The sequence below is a fragment of the Nilaparvata lugens genome, chromosome 5, assembly GCF_014356525.2.
Source record: "Nilaparvata lugens isolate BPH chromosome 5, ASM1435652v1, whole genome shotgun sequence".
Classification (NCBI taxonomy): Eukaryota; Metazoa; Arthropoda; class Insecta; order Hemiptera; family Delphacidae; genus Nilaparvata; species Nilaparvata lugens.
Genome location: NC_052508.1, coordinates 20,325,418 through 20,339,664, shown reverse-complemented (window position 1 = coordinate 20,339,664; position 14,247 = coordinate 20,325,418). Strand labels below are relative to the sequence as shown.

Sequence of the window (14,247 nt, the reverse complement as noted above, 5' to 3'; positions counted from 1 at the left end):
AAACGTCCTTTGAAATTATGTAGAAATTTAGTATTCTTGAAATTATCAACTTACAGCAAACATGAATGTGTTGACTTCATCAATCAAACTCTGCTCTGAGTAGGATCCATCGTGTTCTGTATAATCAAGTAGTAGATCAAGGAAAGCTGATTTCTTTTTCTGGCCTGTATTGGAAATAGTAATGCTTAAAAATGTTGAACATAAAATTATAAGTCATTGGAAAATTGTAAATACATACTTAAAAAAATTATATGATCATATCATTATATTAGAATATAAATTTCAATAATAGTTTAAGGGTTAATAATTGATTCCTCATGTTGAAAGCATTAAATCAATTTTTCAACAATGACTGATATAACTCATCCTCTTAAGGTATTTGAAAATGCAATGAATCTCACAATACGAGGGCATCTTCACGGGCTCCCAATATGGTTTTCGTAGGGGTAGATCAACAACCAATGCCATTGATGCTCTTGTCACGGACATACTCAATGAATTTGAGAAGAAGGGTTTTGCCTGGGGTACCTTTTGTGACTTGAGTCGGGCATTTGATTGTGTCAGTCACAAGATTCTGATTAAGAAACTGAATTACTTCGGCATCCAGGGTACAGCTTTAATTTTATTTGCTCCTACCTTTGTAACAGGAAACAGACGGTTGAGATTCATGGAAAATGGTCACCTACAGTGAGTGTTGAATGTGGAGTTCCTCAGGGCTCCATTCTTGGCCTCTGCTTTTTTTGATAGCTGTGAATGACTTACCTTATAATGTGGATGCCAATACATATATCTATGCAGACGACACTACTCTGATAAATACTGGTAGTGATATTCTGACAGTTGGTGAAGGGGCTACTAATGCAATGACACAGGTTTCTGATTGGTTTGCAGCTAATGGTTTTCTATTGAACCAAGCCAAGACACAGACAGTTGTCTTCAGTTTAAGACCATATGTGAGTGACCCCTCGATTTCTAATAAGGCCAGATTTCTTGGACTGACGGTGGATAACGATCTGTCTTGGGCTCCTCATATTGATACGGTTTTAGATAGGTTGTCTCGAGTGAACTTCCTCTTACTGCGTTTGATGTCATGTTTGCCTTTTGAATAAGTAAAATCTTCATATTTTGCTCTGTTCCAGTCGGTTCTGTGGTATGGTCTGGTGTTCTGGGGTAATGCTACCAGGATTGGAGAGGTATTAATAATGCAGAAGAGAGCTATCAGAATAATGAGTAGAGCCGATAGAATAGCCCACTGTAAGCCACTTTTTGTTGAGCTTGGCATTCTTACGGTAGTGAATCTGTATATATTCAGTAGCCTTGTTCACACTCATAAGTGTAGAAAAACGCTCCAATGTAGATCGAACGTTCATGGGATTAATACTCGACATAGTCATGACATCAACATTCCTTTTGTCCGTCTGGAAAGGCTAAGGTCCAGCCATCTGATAATGGGTAGTCGTTTATTTAATAAATTACCCCTCAAGTTTAGAGACATGAGAACCATAGAGTTCAAAAAAACTCTACATACGTGGCTCTGCGCTAACCCCTTCTATCATGTTGACGAGTTTTTTGAGCTGCCTGAATCCAGCTTAGACCTGTAATGCTATAAAAACCATTGAAACCATAAAGGCATATTAATTTGACTAGTACTCTATTATGTATGTGTTCTAATATTTTGACGTGATCTCATGCATCTATAGATGTTTCATGGATCGAGAAATATATCTATCTATCTATCTAATAATATTACAGTATGCTGTAACTGACATGATAATTTTCTCAAAATTTGTAGCTCAATTGAGAAAACAATTGTTGAACATTGTATTATTTTTTGGAAGCTAACTTTGAAGAAGCACAAAAGGTTAGACTACATACCAAAAGCCAAATTATTGATTTCGCCATTCCCGTTCGTTGTTGAATGTACACCATTACTTTTTCCATTCTTTATCGCGGATGATCCATTAACACCATTCGATTTGGCCTGAGATCTTTTGAGTTTCTTACTTTGGATTACCTGGAATAATATACGGTAACTCATTAAGCTAATATTATTGAAAAATATTATCAGCTTAAACATTGAGTAAATGCCTATTATCCTGAAATATAAATTAGGTATATTTATACTTCCTTCATAATATAAATTTCGTTTCCTTTTAAAATTTGAAAAAAATAAATTGTGGAATAAATATTATCCACTATAGAAAGATCATATAGATCACAATATTGAATGATCCTTTCAAATCTCAAAGATTTTGTAATTGTCAGTTCATGTACCAGTAAATAAGTGCAATTAGTGTAACTTCACAACAGATGAATGAAAAAATACAATTATTATCTTATTCCTGATCTGTCGGCTGTTTTTTTTTTCTAAAATTTCATATCAGCCATCGTGAAACTTTATTAGACACATTCTGTTCTTCTTCTTTTTACCTTTTTCTTCCCTGTATGATACCTGAATAAAACGGCCAATTATTATACCAGTTTGAACAATTATTCTTTTTTTATTAATTTATATTATTGATTATTTTTCCAAGTTATAGTTAATCCCAATTGAGGATTACTGCTACATGAATATTACTCTCTTGAAAAATCTAACTGTAAATTAAAATTTTCAATGTGTTTTCAAAAATCAGTTACTCCTGTCCTGCCTACCTTCATTATAACATCATGAACCACTTTCAGATCCTTGTTGAATGCTCTTTTGGCGCTTGTCATATTATAAACGAAATCTGGATACAGCCAAGGCTTGTAAAATCGATAAAGAACTGCCTCTGACAAGCTAAAAATAGAAAATAACATTCACAATTCATTGATTATTGATATCATTAGAATAATTTCTTATTTCATTCAATAATTCACAACACATTAGAAAATGTGTTTCTGATTGCTCAATGTTCATAAACCTTGATCTAAATTACTCGTTGAATAGCATGTTTGTTTGAATTTCAAGAAACAACGTCTGTTGCTCGAGATCAAAATAATATGAATGAATGCTTCTTTTGAATGAAAGAGGATTATCTATATTATATAAAAGCGAAATAGCACTCACTGACTGACTGACTCACTCACTCGCAGAACTAAAAATCTACCGGACCAAAAACGTTCAAATTTGGTAGTATGTTCAGTTGGCCCTTTAGAGGCGCACTAAGAACGGATTTGGAAAAAATTCCAAAGATACGCCCAAAATCTGCGTTTTTCCAGCGTTTTTTAGCGTTTTCTCAGCTTTATCGAGAACAAATGAACAGAAAATGTTCAAATCTGGTACAGAAGCTCAGCTAGGGTGTAATAATGTTGTGTTAGAAGGAATATGCAATAACGTCAAAGATACGCCCAAAATTAGCGTTTTTCCAGCGTTTTTTGCTTTTTCTCAGATTTATCGAGAACAAATGAACAGAAATTGTTCAAATTCAGTACAGAAGCTAAGCTAGGGTGTAATAATGTTGTGTTAGAAGGAATTTGAAATAATGCCAAAGATACGCCCAAAATTAGCTTTTTTGTGTTATCTCAGTTCTTTCATCAAGTAATAGACAGAAAATGTTCAAATTTGGTACAGAGGTTTAGTAGCTATAGGGTCTAAAAATTTTGTGATGAGGTGACCTTAATATTTCATCAAAGATACGCCCAAAATCAGCGTTTTTCCAACGTTTTTCTCAGCTTTTCTGCGTTTTCTCAGTACTTTGACTTTTTGATGGAATGAAGCATAATCAAATTAAAAAAGCAGGCGAGCGAAGGGAGCCCTCTGATCTAATTTTTGGACGATCCAGTCGGGGGTCCTGGCTAGACGGATATGGCGAGCGAAGGGAGTCTGACGGCTAGTGCTAAATAAATATTCACTGTCTTCAAAACTTGTATCCCATTCAGTCTTCTCTTACTCTGAAACAATTGATGATATGACAAAACTATAACTTTGGAAATTATAGCCACTACTGAATAGCATCAGATACGAATATAATGCAATAATAAACGGTATCTTTTCTTTATAATAACATCAATTGTCAACCAACTGGATAAAGTACCTACGACTAGTTGGCTAGAAGCTTACTTACTTTCGAAGTGATGTGACAAATTCTGGACTGTTATTCAATTGAGCGTTTATTTCAGTTCCCATTGATGATTCTGTTGAGAAGAAAAAGTCCTTGAATTACAAAAATGAATTTCGATATGAAAGTTTTGCATGTACCTATAAACCTATTGAACCTATAAAGTAAATTCAATCAAATCAAATTTTACTTCCAATACTTACAGAAAAACACGTAAATCAAGTGAGGAAAAATTAATTTTAAAGAAGAAATACAGTATGATTGATCTCTTAAAGAACTATTTTCCATGTTATTCATTATATGAAATTCATTAATATTTCATGAATCTATTACCACTGTATTCTTGATCAATTCACAATTTTTGTGATAACATTCTTCATGAGAATGAGATCTTCAATAATATAAGAATTCAAAATATTTATTCGATGAGTTGATTAATTAAAATTGACCACCAATTATTTCTCAAATTTGAAAATTTCCTTACCTGAGATAATATCTAATGTACATAGAGTTATATATCTGCTTATGTCAAAGCTTGGCTTCCCAATTTCTTTCTTCAGCTCTCTAATAAGTATTAATGAATTTTTATTTATCACATCCATAAACTGCTCCAGTATTTGGAAATGGAAGGCAGGTGTTATTATCTTTCGCTTGGTTCTCCATGATTCATCTAGAAAGAAACTCAGTGTAAGCTATTAAGTTGATTTCCATAAATTTTCATCTATGAATAATGAAGTTAGTGATAAACGAAAAAAAACTCGATAAAAAGACTTTTTGAAATTAGTAAATAAGAATCAGTTTATAATCATTAATCTATCCGTATCATAAAAATCGTATTATAAATTGGTGTTGAATCAAAATCGTCATTGGGGGCAGACATCATGGTGACTGCTTGGTGGTACTAATATTTGTTCCACTTTTCGGTGAAAAAATATTTGGTATAACTACCTCCTGTGTACTACACCACCGCAGTTAAAATCAATATTTGGACAAACGTGATAATCACTGAGTATCTACATAATAGTACAAAATACAGTATAGCCTATCACTTTTTCAGCTGTCTCGTATTTCATTACAAGTCAATGTATTATGAATCGAGAGGAGATTTAATATATAATTTTAATTAGTCTACTATTTGTAAATAGATAATAATTCAACTGGGATTTCCTTGTTAGGTTATAAGTTCTTTGAACTTGAAAGCTTTGATTGCACTGGTGATTTCACTGTGATTTCTGTTTAGCTGGTTGCACGAGTAATCACGAGTAAGGAGAATAAAGAGTAAATTCTCAACTGGCAAAGAACAAACAAAACTTGCAATACTTCTTTCAAACAATATTTATCAGTTAAAGAAACGAGATCAATAATTGTATTGTTTCAAACTTTTTCTACTCATGGCGTATTGTAAAAGAGTTATTTTTATCTTTTATAGCTGAAACAATAGGGCTTCATTGACATGATTTTCTTACGGAATCAGATACAATGATGATATAATGTATTAAATTCTACACTCACTGATCAGATAAAGATTTTATGAAGAAATTTTTTCAATAGCATGGGATTTTCTTTCTCCTGCTCTCTCACTTTGAAAGTCCTTAGAGTCTTTGCTCAACTCTCATTGTTAGTGGAGATCACTTTTCCTCATTCCACGCAACTACTTGCACTTCCTTAAACGAATTCATTTTCTCAGTCAAGGTCAATATAAGGAAAAGTTATCCCAAATCGTGGCTAGTGCATCTATCAAAACCTCCCTTTTAAAATATGATACCATTCAGAATAGATTTGAGATCTACAATCCTTTGAATCTTCAAGTGAATCCATATAGAGAATTAAAATTGTTGAATTATTATAAGCTTGATCGGCAGGAGTCAATTTATGAAATGTCTATTGTGTATTTCTTACCTTCGTCTGTAAGAAGGCTTTTTCCAAGCCAAGGATGTAGAAAATCATAACCGAATGCTTTCTTCAAAAGTTTATTGTTGGAAAGAAGTAGCTGGAAAATTAATAATTGCTTCTTAAAATTGAAACGATATTCACTGAACAAGTTATCGATAATGAATAATATAAATGCTATAGAAATATCAATAATACATTAACATAACATAATTACAAAGATAATTTTTTCCAATAGTCAATCAAGTTTCATGCACAAAGTGACTTTGCTTTTGAGACAAAATCAAAACAATTGAAATAAGAATGCACTCAATTTTACACTTATACTTTGTAATAGCCCCCTAATTCTCCCTTTATTGTCATAGTTTATCATTGGCATTTATCATCATCATCATCTTCTTCTTCTTCATCTTCTCTTTCATGCTTGTTATCATCTCTCCATCACCATTCCATGTCTTTTCTCAACTTTTCTTTCACTTATCTCTACTTTTCAATATCATTTATAATTTTTTTCAATAGGTTTTTTAGTACTTTTTCTAACGTTAGTTTAGTGAATTTTGTTTTGAATACGAATAGTACTTGTCTTATTGTGATGTTAAGGAAGCATATTTGGGTTTTTACCTGTTGCTCCCATTGTGAAATAAATAAGTTAATAATGTGTAGCTCAGGATATAAATATGAGAAATGAGTATCAATAATGAGTGTAAGGTAGAAGAATATGAATCCTGATGTAGATTTGCCCACTATAATATTCAGTAAGTGTTTATCCGGTTTGAATCATTAAAATGTATATAGGAGCATTGTGAATAAATTTCAATATTATAGTATTTGTATGGCTAGTCCGTGAACAAATAAGATAATTATTTATTTAAATCACAATTCCACAGTTGATTTAATTACAGTGCTCATTTGGAGCTTCAATAAATAAATAATTAAATGTTTATTTCCCAAAAAACCAGAACTACTTCATCAGTTACAAAAAATATTAGATAGTACCTCTACTATGAATGGTAGAGGTTTTGACAGCTATGTTTCTGGAGTGATAGTCCTTTATCAAGATATTGATAGATAATATGAGATAAGTTATTGGTAATGGTATTTCTAGGAAGACCGGTTACTAGAAGAATATTTGAGAAAACTTATCTTTGAGATTTCCACTTAAATTATTTACCAACCTCAGTCTCTTCTACATTACTGAGAACAATAAACAACTCTGGTCCCAGCCATGCCGCGAAAACTGATCCTTGCTCATCACACATCCGACACAAGTTACCAAAAAATTCTGAAACAAAATTATTTTTTAAATGGTTATTGGTACCGTATAGTAATCAATCATTCATTAAGAGTCAGAGCTAGAATTGAAATGAAAAAAGAGGGGGAGATAGTTGCGTACAATCTTAAGAGATTCATGTTTGTGAATAATAACATTATATTGCAAGAAATATAAACTTGATAAATAGCACAGGTCTGCAAAAAAAAATTCTCCAGCTCCATGAAATATTTTTACTCAATTATTCATTATTACTCTTGCATACTCTTTTCTATGAAAAATAGATTCATGATTTGTCTTCTATCAGCCTTGCGCACACAGGTTCGAAACGCAAGACCGCGACGGGAGCGAGATAAATCCAACAACTTGGCAAAGGCTTGAATTTTCTCCCGCTGCCGTCGCTGTATTGCGTTTCGCACCGGTGTGCGCAAGACTAATAGATGAAAGATTCTTATGAAATTCATGGAATACCAGAAGTCGAGAGAGTTGAGTACTCTGTCATGCAGTTTAGCAGTACACAGTAGTTGATGAGTGTCGATTGAGGGTGTACTGAAAATTGTATCGATCATGGATAAAAACATTCAATTCTCTGATAATATTGATCGATTAATTCAGTTGTAATAGAATTACAATGGGAAATTCTGAGATCATATTCTATTCATAATATTTTCATAGGAAATTCACAGTAGCATGTTCAGTGCGCATTTAGTATCTTGTCATGATTCATGGGAGAACTGAATCTACTTAAAATGTAAATTAACTCACCTTTTGGATTAGTTCCAAATTCAAAAGTACATCCCACGATAGGCCAATGAGTTGGCTTTGGATAGTCCTTTGTCAGCTCATGTATTCTTTTTGTCTTTTTCTGCCATAGATAATGCAGGGCAAAAACTATTATGAAGATCAATGTGAAAAGAAGCAACATTATTTTCTTCCCATATGACCACCTGTAATAGACGTTGTTCTTGAGATGATGATAACAATAATTCAACCATGTCTACTCACCAATTTATTCTATGATTAAGGTATAATCAAGGTTGTCAGTATAGTTTACAAAAAATTATTCTAATCACCTGAAGTTTAATAATATACGCTTAATGATAATAAGCTGAAAGATGTATCGAAATTGGATTTTCAAAATGAATCTAAAGCACAATAATAATTGTCTAACGCTAATTGTATCGTACATGGGAAACTTGAAGTAATTTCGTGAATAATTTTCTTTTTTGTCGAGTCATTGCACTCTATGATTACAGAACTATTATTAGATTGAAGACTGTATTCTCTGAATTTCTTAATTCAACTTCGTTTCAGGTCTCACTGATTTTGAATTGAGAGAATCTCACAACTGAAATCACTTAATGATAACACTGAGAATAAAGTCGAAATCACTTAGTGAAACTAACCTGAATAAAGAAATTCAATATAACAAGTTATATTGAGTTCGACCATGAAGAGGGGACTTGGTTTAAAAACAGATTTTAACAAATTTTGATTAAACGTGAACAATTAAAAAACTTTTCTTCTTGGATATTTTGCATTGACAGTTGTTTTTTTTAAACTGAGAAATTTAAAAAATCCATTTTCCATGTTTTAGAAAACATAATCAAATACAATAGTTAACATCTCTCAATTAAACATTAGCAGTCGTTAGGTCATGTCAGAGGCCCTGAAATTGATCAGTTGCGACCTGAAAACTCTGACACCAGACCTGAGCCAGCCAGGTCACTCGATATTATTATTATTTTTTTTAATTAAACATAATTCATATCATAATCGCATTTATATTCCATCTATCATGCTAATAGCGTAAATAATCCAATAATTATAAGAAATTACTTTTGATCAACTACTTAGACACTAAATTTCGAACTTAGAACTATATTTTCTAAAATTTAATTCTGTAATAGATCATGAAATTTAACACCCCACCGGTACTGACTTATCAACTCATTTATGTGTCAGTGTTATGAATGAAGTGATAATATTGTATTAAGAGTCACTATGCTTTATCAACTTTTTCGGTCATCAAAATTGAAGAATAGAACTTACCAAATCCTGCGCGATATACACCAAACATTCTAATTCACAAACCTTAAATTAGGCATACTCTCACTAACCGCGGCTCGCAGTTTGACTGACTGATTATTTTGATTAGCTCGGTTCAAGGTTTGAATGGCTAAACACACATTATTGTACCAAGTACAAACTTAATTTCCATGTAATTTACCTACTTTTGCTGAATGAAAATGGAGTTACTCAACAGCGACCGTCAAGGCTAAATGTTTTGTTTTTTGCACGCTCTGGTAAGCAAACAAAGTTTAGCACACAATGTTTCGAACTCCAAACAGATCCGCGAAAATTTATAAAAATGTTTCACTACCACAAAATTTAACAATTGTATTCTAGACACACATTCATAACTCTGAATTATGTTATACACACTGTGAAGTTTCTGGTAAGAATAAATCACTGTATTACACCACTTTAAAAGTGAAGCTTTTTGGAGCTTCCACTCAAGAGGAGCAATAGTGTGCTTCTGATTCACTCTCACTTTTCATTGGACGATAAAACAAGCAGTGCCTCCGCTCTGTGGCGTTTTCAGCTGTTGCTCAAAGATTATGACATAGAAACCGGTTGGAATCCATCTAGTCACCTACATTTCTTTAGCAATCCACGAATAATCAGGCCAGTGCTATATTCAAACTGAATATATGCGCATTAAGTCCTCTCACTTTTCGTGAACTGGTAGATTTTATTGTTTGTTTTCATTGGTTTCAACTATTAACATTTCCGACAACAAAAAGTAGCCTATAACAAGGGAAATATTTATTTTTATTTTCCACAAAATACCGCACCATTTCCTTATTGCTTGTACTGTCATTAATTAGGCTTAGGCATCACAATAATTGACGTGCTTCAAGCATTCCAAATCTTTGATGATAGGCTAAACTAGTAGTTCTGTGAACAGTAGATCTCACGCAGTATTCTCATCCACAAGTACCTGATTGAAACTATAGACTTTATGGAAATACAGCAATAGACTGGCTTCTCCACACATCTGGGTAATCACTTGTCAGCTGATTTATGATGAATAATTCTATAGTCGGATTTTTACTCTAATATTGGCGTATTAAGGAGGCTCATTTTTCCTTTTATGTTATCCTTGAAATGCAAAACATTTAAACATAGATTTAGAACTTAAAGAAAATTATTGACCGAGCGAAGTGAGGTCTAAGATTCAAGTCGACGGTTTGGCATTTCTCTTTATGTTTAAACGTTTAAACATCAAGAGAAATGCCAAACCTTCGACTTGAATCTTAGACCTCACTTCGCTCGGTCAATAATTTTCTTTAAGGTAATTCATTTTTATACCTGCAAGAAATCGATTCCAGGAGTGAAAAGTTGATTATTACAAAATTTCACAAAAAAATGATCAAGAAGTAGGTAATTTGTAAAACATAAAAAGTTGAATCAAGGTCAAGACAATTAAGTCAAGATTAACCAAGGTTTTTTCCAAAATATTTCATCAAGAAAGGGATAAGTATCAGTGCTGTCAATTTTCAACTAGAGCTTTTTTAACTAAACTGTTCAATGTCACTCAGCTGGTTGAGGCAAATAACTCGATCAATCTCTTTCATTCAAGGTACACTTCAAGATTTATCATTAAGAGGATAGAAAGTCATAATTTATTTGTAGGCTAATTATTATTACAATTAGTATCAGTATAATTGTTTTTCATAAGCTCTGCTTTTGGAGCTCTTTTTGAGATAGTAAAATAATACTCAATAATGCAAGTACGGTAAACATTATGCAACAAATAATTTTGTAGAAAAAAATCGTGAGAAACAATGACTGAATATTATTTAATGCTTTAGCATACAGGCATGGGCATAGTATCAAACAACGTTCTATCAAAGGTTGGCTCGTTCAGTCAATACTACCTTTCTCATATTTTCATATAAATATGTTTTGACATTAACAAAAGATGAAAAAAGTTGCGTCTGTAATCGAAATCCGGTGAAAAAGTTTATCAGTGTTATAGTTCACAAAGTCAATTGACTAATATTGAAAGACTACTGATAGATAATGGGAGCATGAAAAGGCGTTTACTCATTTCATATAACTAATGTTTTACTCAAGTAATGTGTGATTCTAAGTGAGTTTCTGGAAAATCGTGGATCATTTTCTAAAATAATATACTATAAGAAAAAATAGATTGAATTGCCAATGGAGACACTCGAGATCATCTTGTAATTTTAAATAGGAACCAATTATTCTCATACTGTAATAGCTATGAGAATAATTGGTTCCTATTTAAAACTCGAAGATGAGTATAAAGCTATATTTTGTACTTTTATAAAAATTTTGTGAAAAACTTTGTATAATAATTACATGGGAAAATTCAAAACAATAGTTCACTTACAGTAGATAATTGATGAAGAAGTGGCTACAAAACTACAAGGCGGCCATTAACACTGAATTGCGACAATCCTATTTATATGTATATCGTGCAATCCCGATAATTATACAGTACCGTGTAGGTCTTATTATTAAAAAATAATAACGTCTGTTTATTACTCTTGTTATTGCCTGAATTTCTAGAGCTATGGGCAATTATATTAAATTATGAGAGCGAAAACTATAAAACATTTCCAAGACTATTTGCGTTCAAAGTTTGTAAATTATTATTTTTGACTAACTAGTCACAGTTCACATAGCAATACTTCAGCTTTATAACGCGAATCTTGAAAATTTGATTCTCTCTACAGATTATAGGTAGGCTACCTATTTTATTATTAGAAGGATTTTCCTGAAATCAATCTCGAATGGATATGCCAATCAATACGGCTTACGATTCATCTAAGTCTAATCATCTAAGTTTTATCAGGTTGCTGGTTGTTTACAAACGATTATTGGAAAGACACTCAACCAGCTTCAATGGAAATAATATGTAGAGTTTGATGGAAATGACTTGGTAATAGAAAATGTAGGCAACTAGCAAGTATCGCTAGTAAAATAGTAGGTTTATTAATCATGTCAAAAAATATAGGTATATTGCTTTCAATCAATGTCGGTAATCAACTTTTATTTGTATATAAAGCATATTGATTTATAAAGTCAGTGTTTCCGACCAGTAGTAGAAGAAGTTTTTCTTGGATATAGTCACGGCTACCAATATAATTTATTATTTGTTAGGTAGGCCTATACCTACAAGCATAGGTATGTAAGTGAAGGTAGAATATAGGCTACCTACAAGTTTTGAAGTCTACAAGTGAAAATAATGTGGGAAATTCCCATCATAGATAGAGCAATTCCCCCTCATCATACATGAAAACCACATTGATTATAAAACAAAAAAGAGACCAAAGTTAGATAGAAGTTAGTTAGCTAATACTTCTTTGGTAATATATATTTTTTTGGATTAAATCACTGCTGCCCACGTATGAAAATATTTTTTCTCGATTTCCATATTCAATGAGACGATTGCATTCCATTATATGTTATTTACGTAGTATGTTTCGAGTATTTTTTTTTCAAAAATATTCTTTTTTTCTAAGAACCTCGTCAGTTCTTATCCTTACTAAAGTTCATCATGTGTCATAATATCCTATTTCTTCTTTTTCTGCTATATCAAGATGTTTTACTGCGCTATAGCTTTTTTGGTTTTGCCATTATTTCAAGGTCGCACTGAGAAAGAAGGAAAAACAAGTTCGCCATTCAGACCAAACCTACAGCTATACTATGTAAGCTGGTGCTGACTTGAGAGCAAAACCTTTCCTCATGATTTAATAAATAACAGACTTGCTCTTATGGGATTTCCTGTAAAGTTTGTATTCAGTTAAATAGGAACTACTGAAATCCCTTGAATTATATAGGTCCATCTCCTGTACAAAATCTTTCTGATCATTTAACCTTGTTCTAATTTAAATGTTTGTTATTGGCGAGCTCAATTATTGGAGTGCTTCTCCAGTATCTTTCCTCGCTATCAATATTGATATACAAGGTACAAGTCCAAGTCCAAATATTTGTATTTCAGATAAGTATTACCGGTATTCCCCATAGGAAATTATTAAGTATGATAACCATGTTATATACATAATCAAAAAACTATTGCCAATAATGAAATAGGTAATTACTAACAATGAATGTATTTTGTAATGAATTATTCCCTATGAATATACCTAATTATTCTGATATTAGCCTAATATGAGTGGAATAATAGCCTAATGATGGACATGAATGAGAGATTGCATACGGTATTTTTTCAATTTATAATTTTGTTGACAGAATTTAATTTAAATCATAATAGTGATTATTGGATGTCATTCATAAAAATATCCAATCATACTGAACAATATATTTTATTTAAATGAATGTCCCATGTCCTCACCATCTATAATCACATATTGAAAGATTAGTATTTAAATAAATTATATCACATATTTATTACATCAATTATAATACATCACAATAAAAAAATAAAACTGAAAATGATTTCTTATACATCGTAATACTTTGTTGAAGATGAATTCTGATTTGCCTTTGAATAAAAAATACAAATCTTATCAGAATTTAAATGAATTATACTATAAATATAATAAGAATGAATAATACTATAGTTGTTGCAATTAGTGTATATTGATCACACTACAGTATTGATCTCTGCAAGAATATGATCAGTCACAAATATCGAGATTCTTCGATACTGTATTCATAAAAACGTTATTGAACATATAATCAAACCGGTTTACAAATGTACATTTCTTTTTTAAACGTCTTAAAGGTGATGCAATTTTTCAGTTAAGATCATGATATATTCATTAAATAAACTATCATGTACAATCAAAATAATTTTGCATACTTTGACTCACCAAAAAATGACTGACACAAAAGTGAATAGCCTAAGCCTATGAGATGGATGAATCCAATGCTAAACAGGCTCACTGCTACCTGCTACCTCTACTGACTACAACTACTGTATCAGTCTAGTAGGGAAGCTAAATTGCAACTGCATTGTTAGTTCTAACAAGAATTCAAGTTTCA

At 31.9% G+C, this 14,247-nt stretch overlaps 1 protein-coding gene across 4 annotated transcripts in view; it reads right to left on the bottom strand.

Moving 5' to 3' along the window:
* LOC111043260 (cytochrome P450 4C1) overlaps positions 1-14,247 on the bottom strand; it is a 23,290-nt gene extending 9,043 nt beyond the window's left edge. Inside the window, exons 1-9 of one of the 4 annotated variants that reach the window (XM_022328168.2) lie at positions 14,076-14,247; positions 7,966-8,147; positions 7,106-7,212; positions 5,940-6,030; positions 4,525-4,710; positions 4,047-4,116; positions 2,653-2,779; positions 1,876-2,014; positions 55-164 (exon numbers count right to left, since the gene is read on the bottom strand). In XM_022328168.2, the coding sequence (XP_022183860.1) occupies positions 55-164; positions 1,876-2,014; positions 2,653-2,779; positions 4,047-4,116; positions 4,525-4,710; positions 5,940-6,030; positions 7,106-7,212; positions 7,966-8,125 (990 nt within the window). In that variant the 5' untranslated portion in view covers positions 8,126-8,147; positions 14,076-14,247. Of the gene's footprint in view, positions 1-54; positions 165-1,875; positions 2,015-2,652; positions 2,780-4,046; positions 4,117-4,524; positions 4,711-5,939; positions 6,031-7,105; positions 7,213-7,965; positions 8,148-9,252; positions 9,874-14,075 lie in introns of those variants that run through there. The other 3 variants (XM_022328169.2, XM_022328167.2, XM_022328166.2) reach the window with 3 other exon arrangements.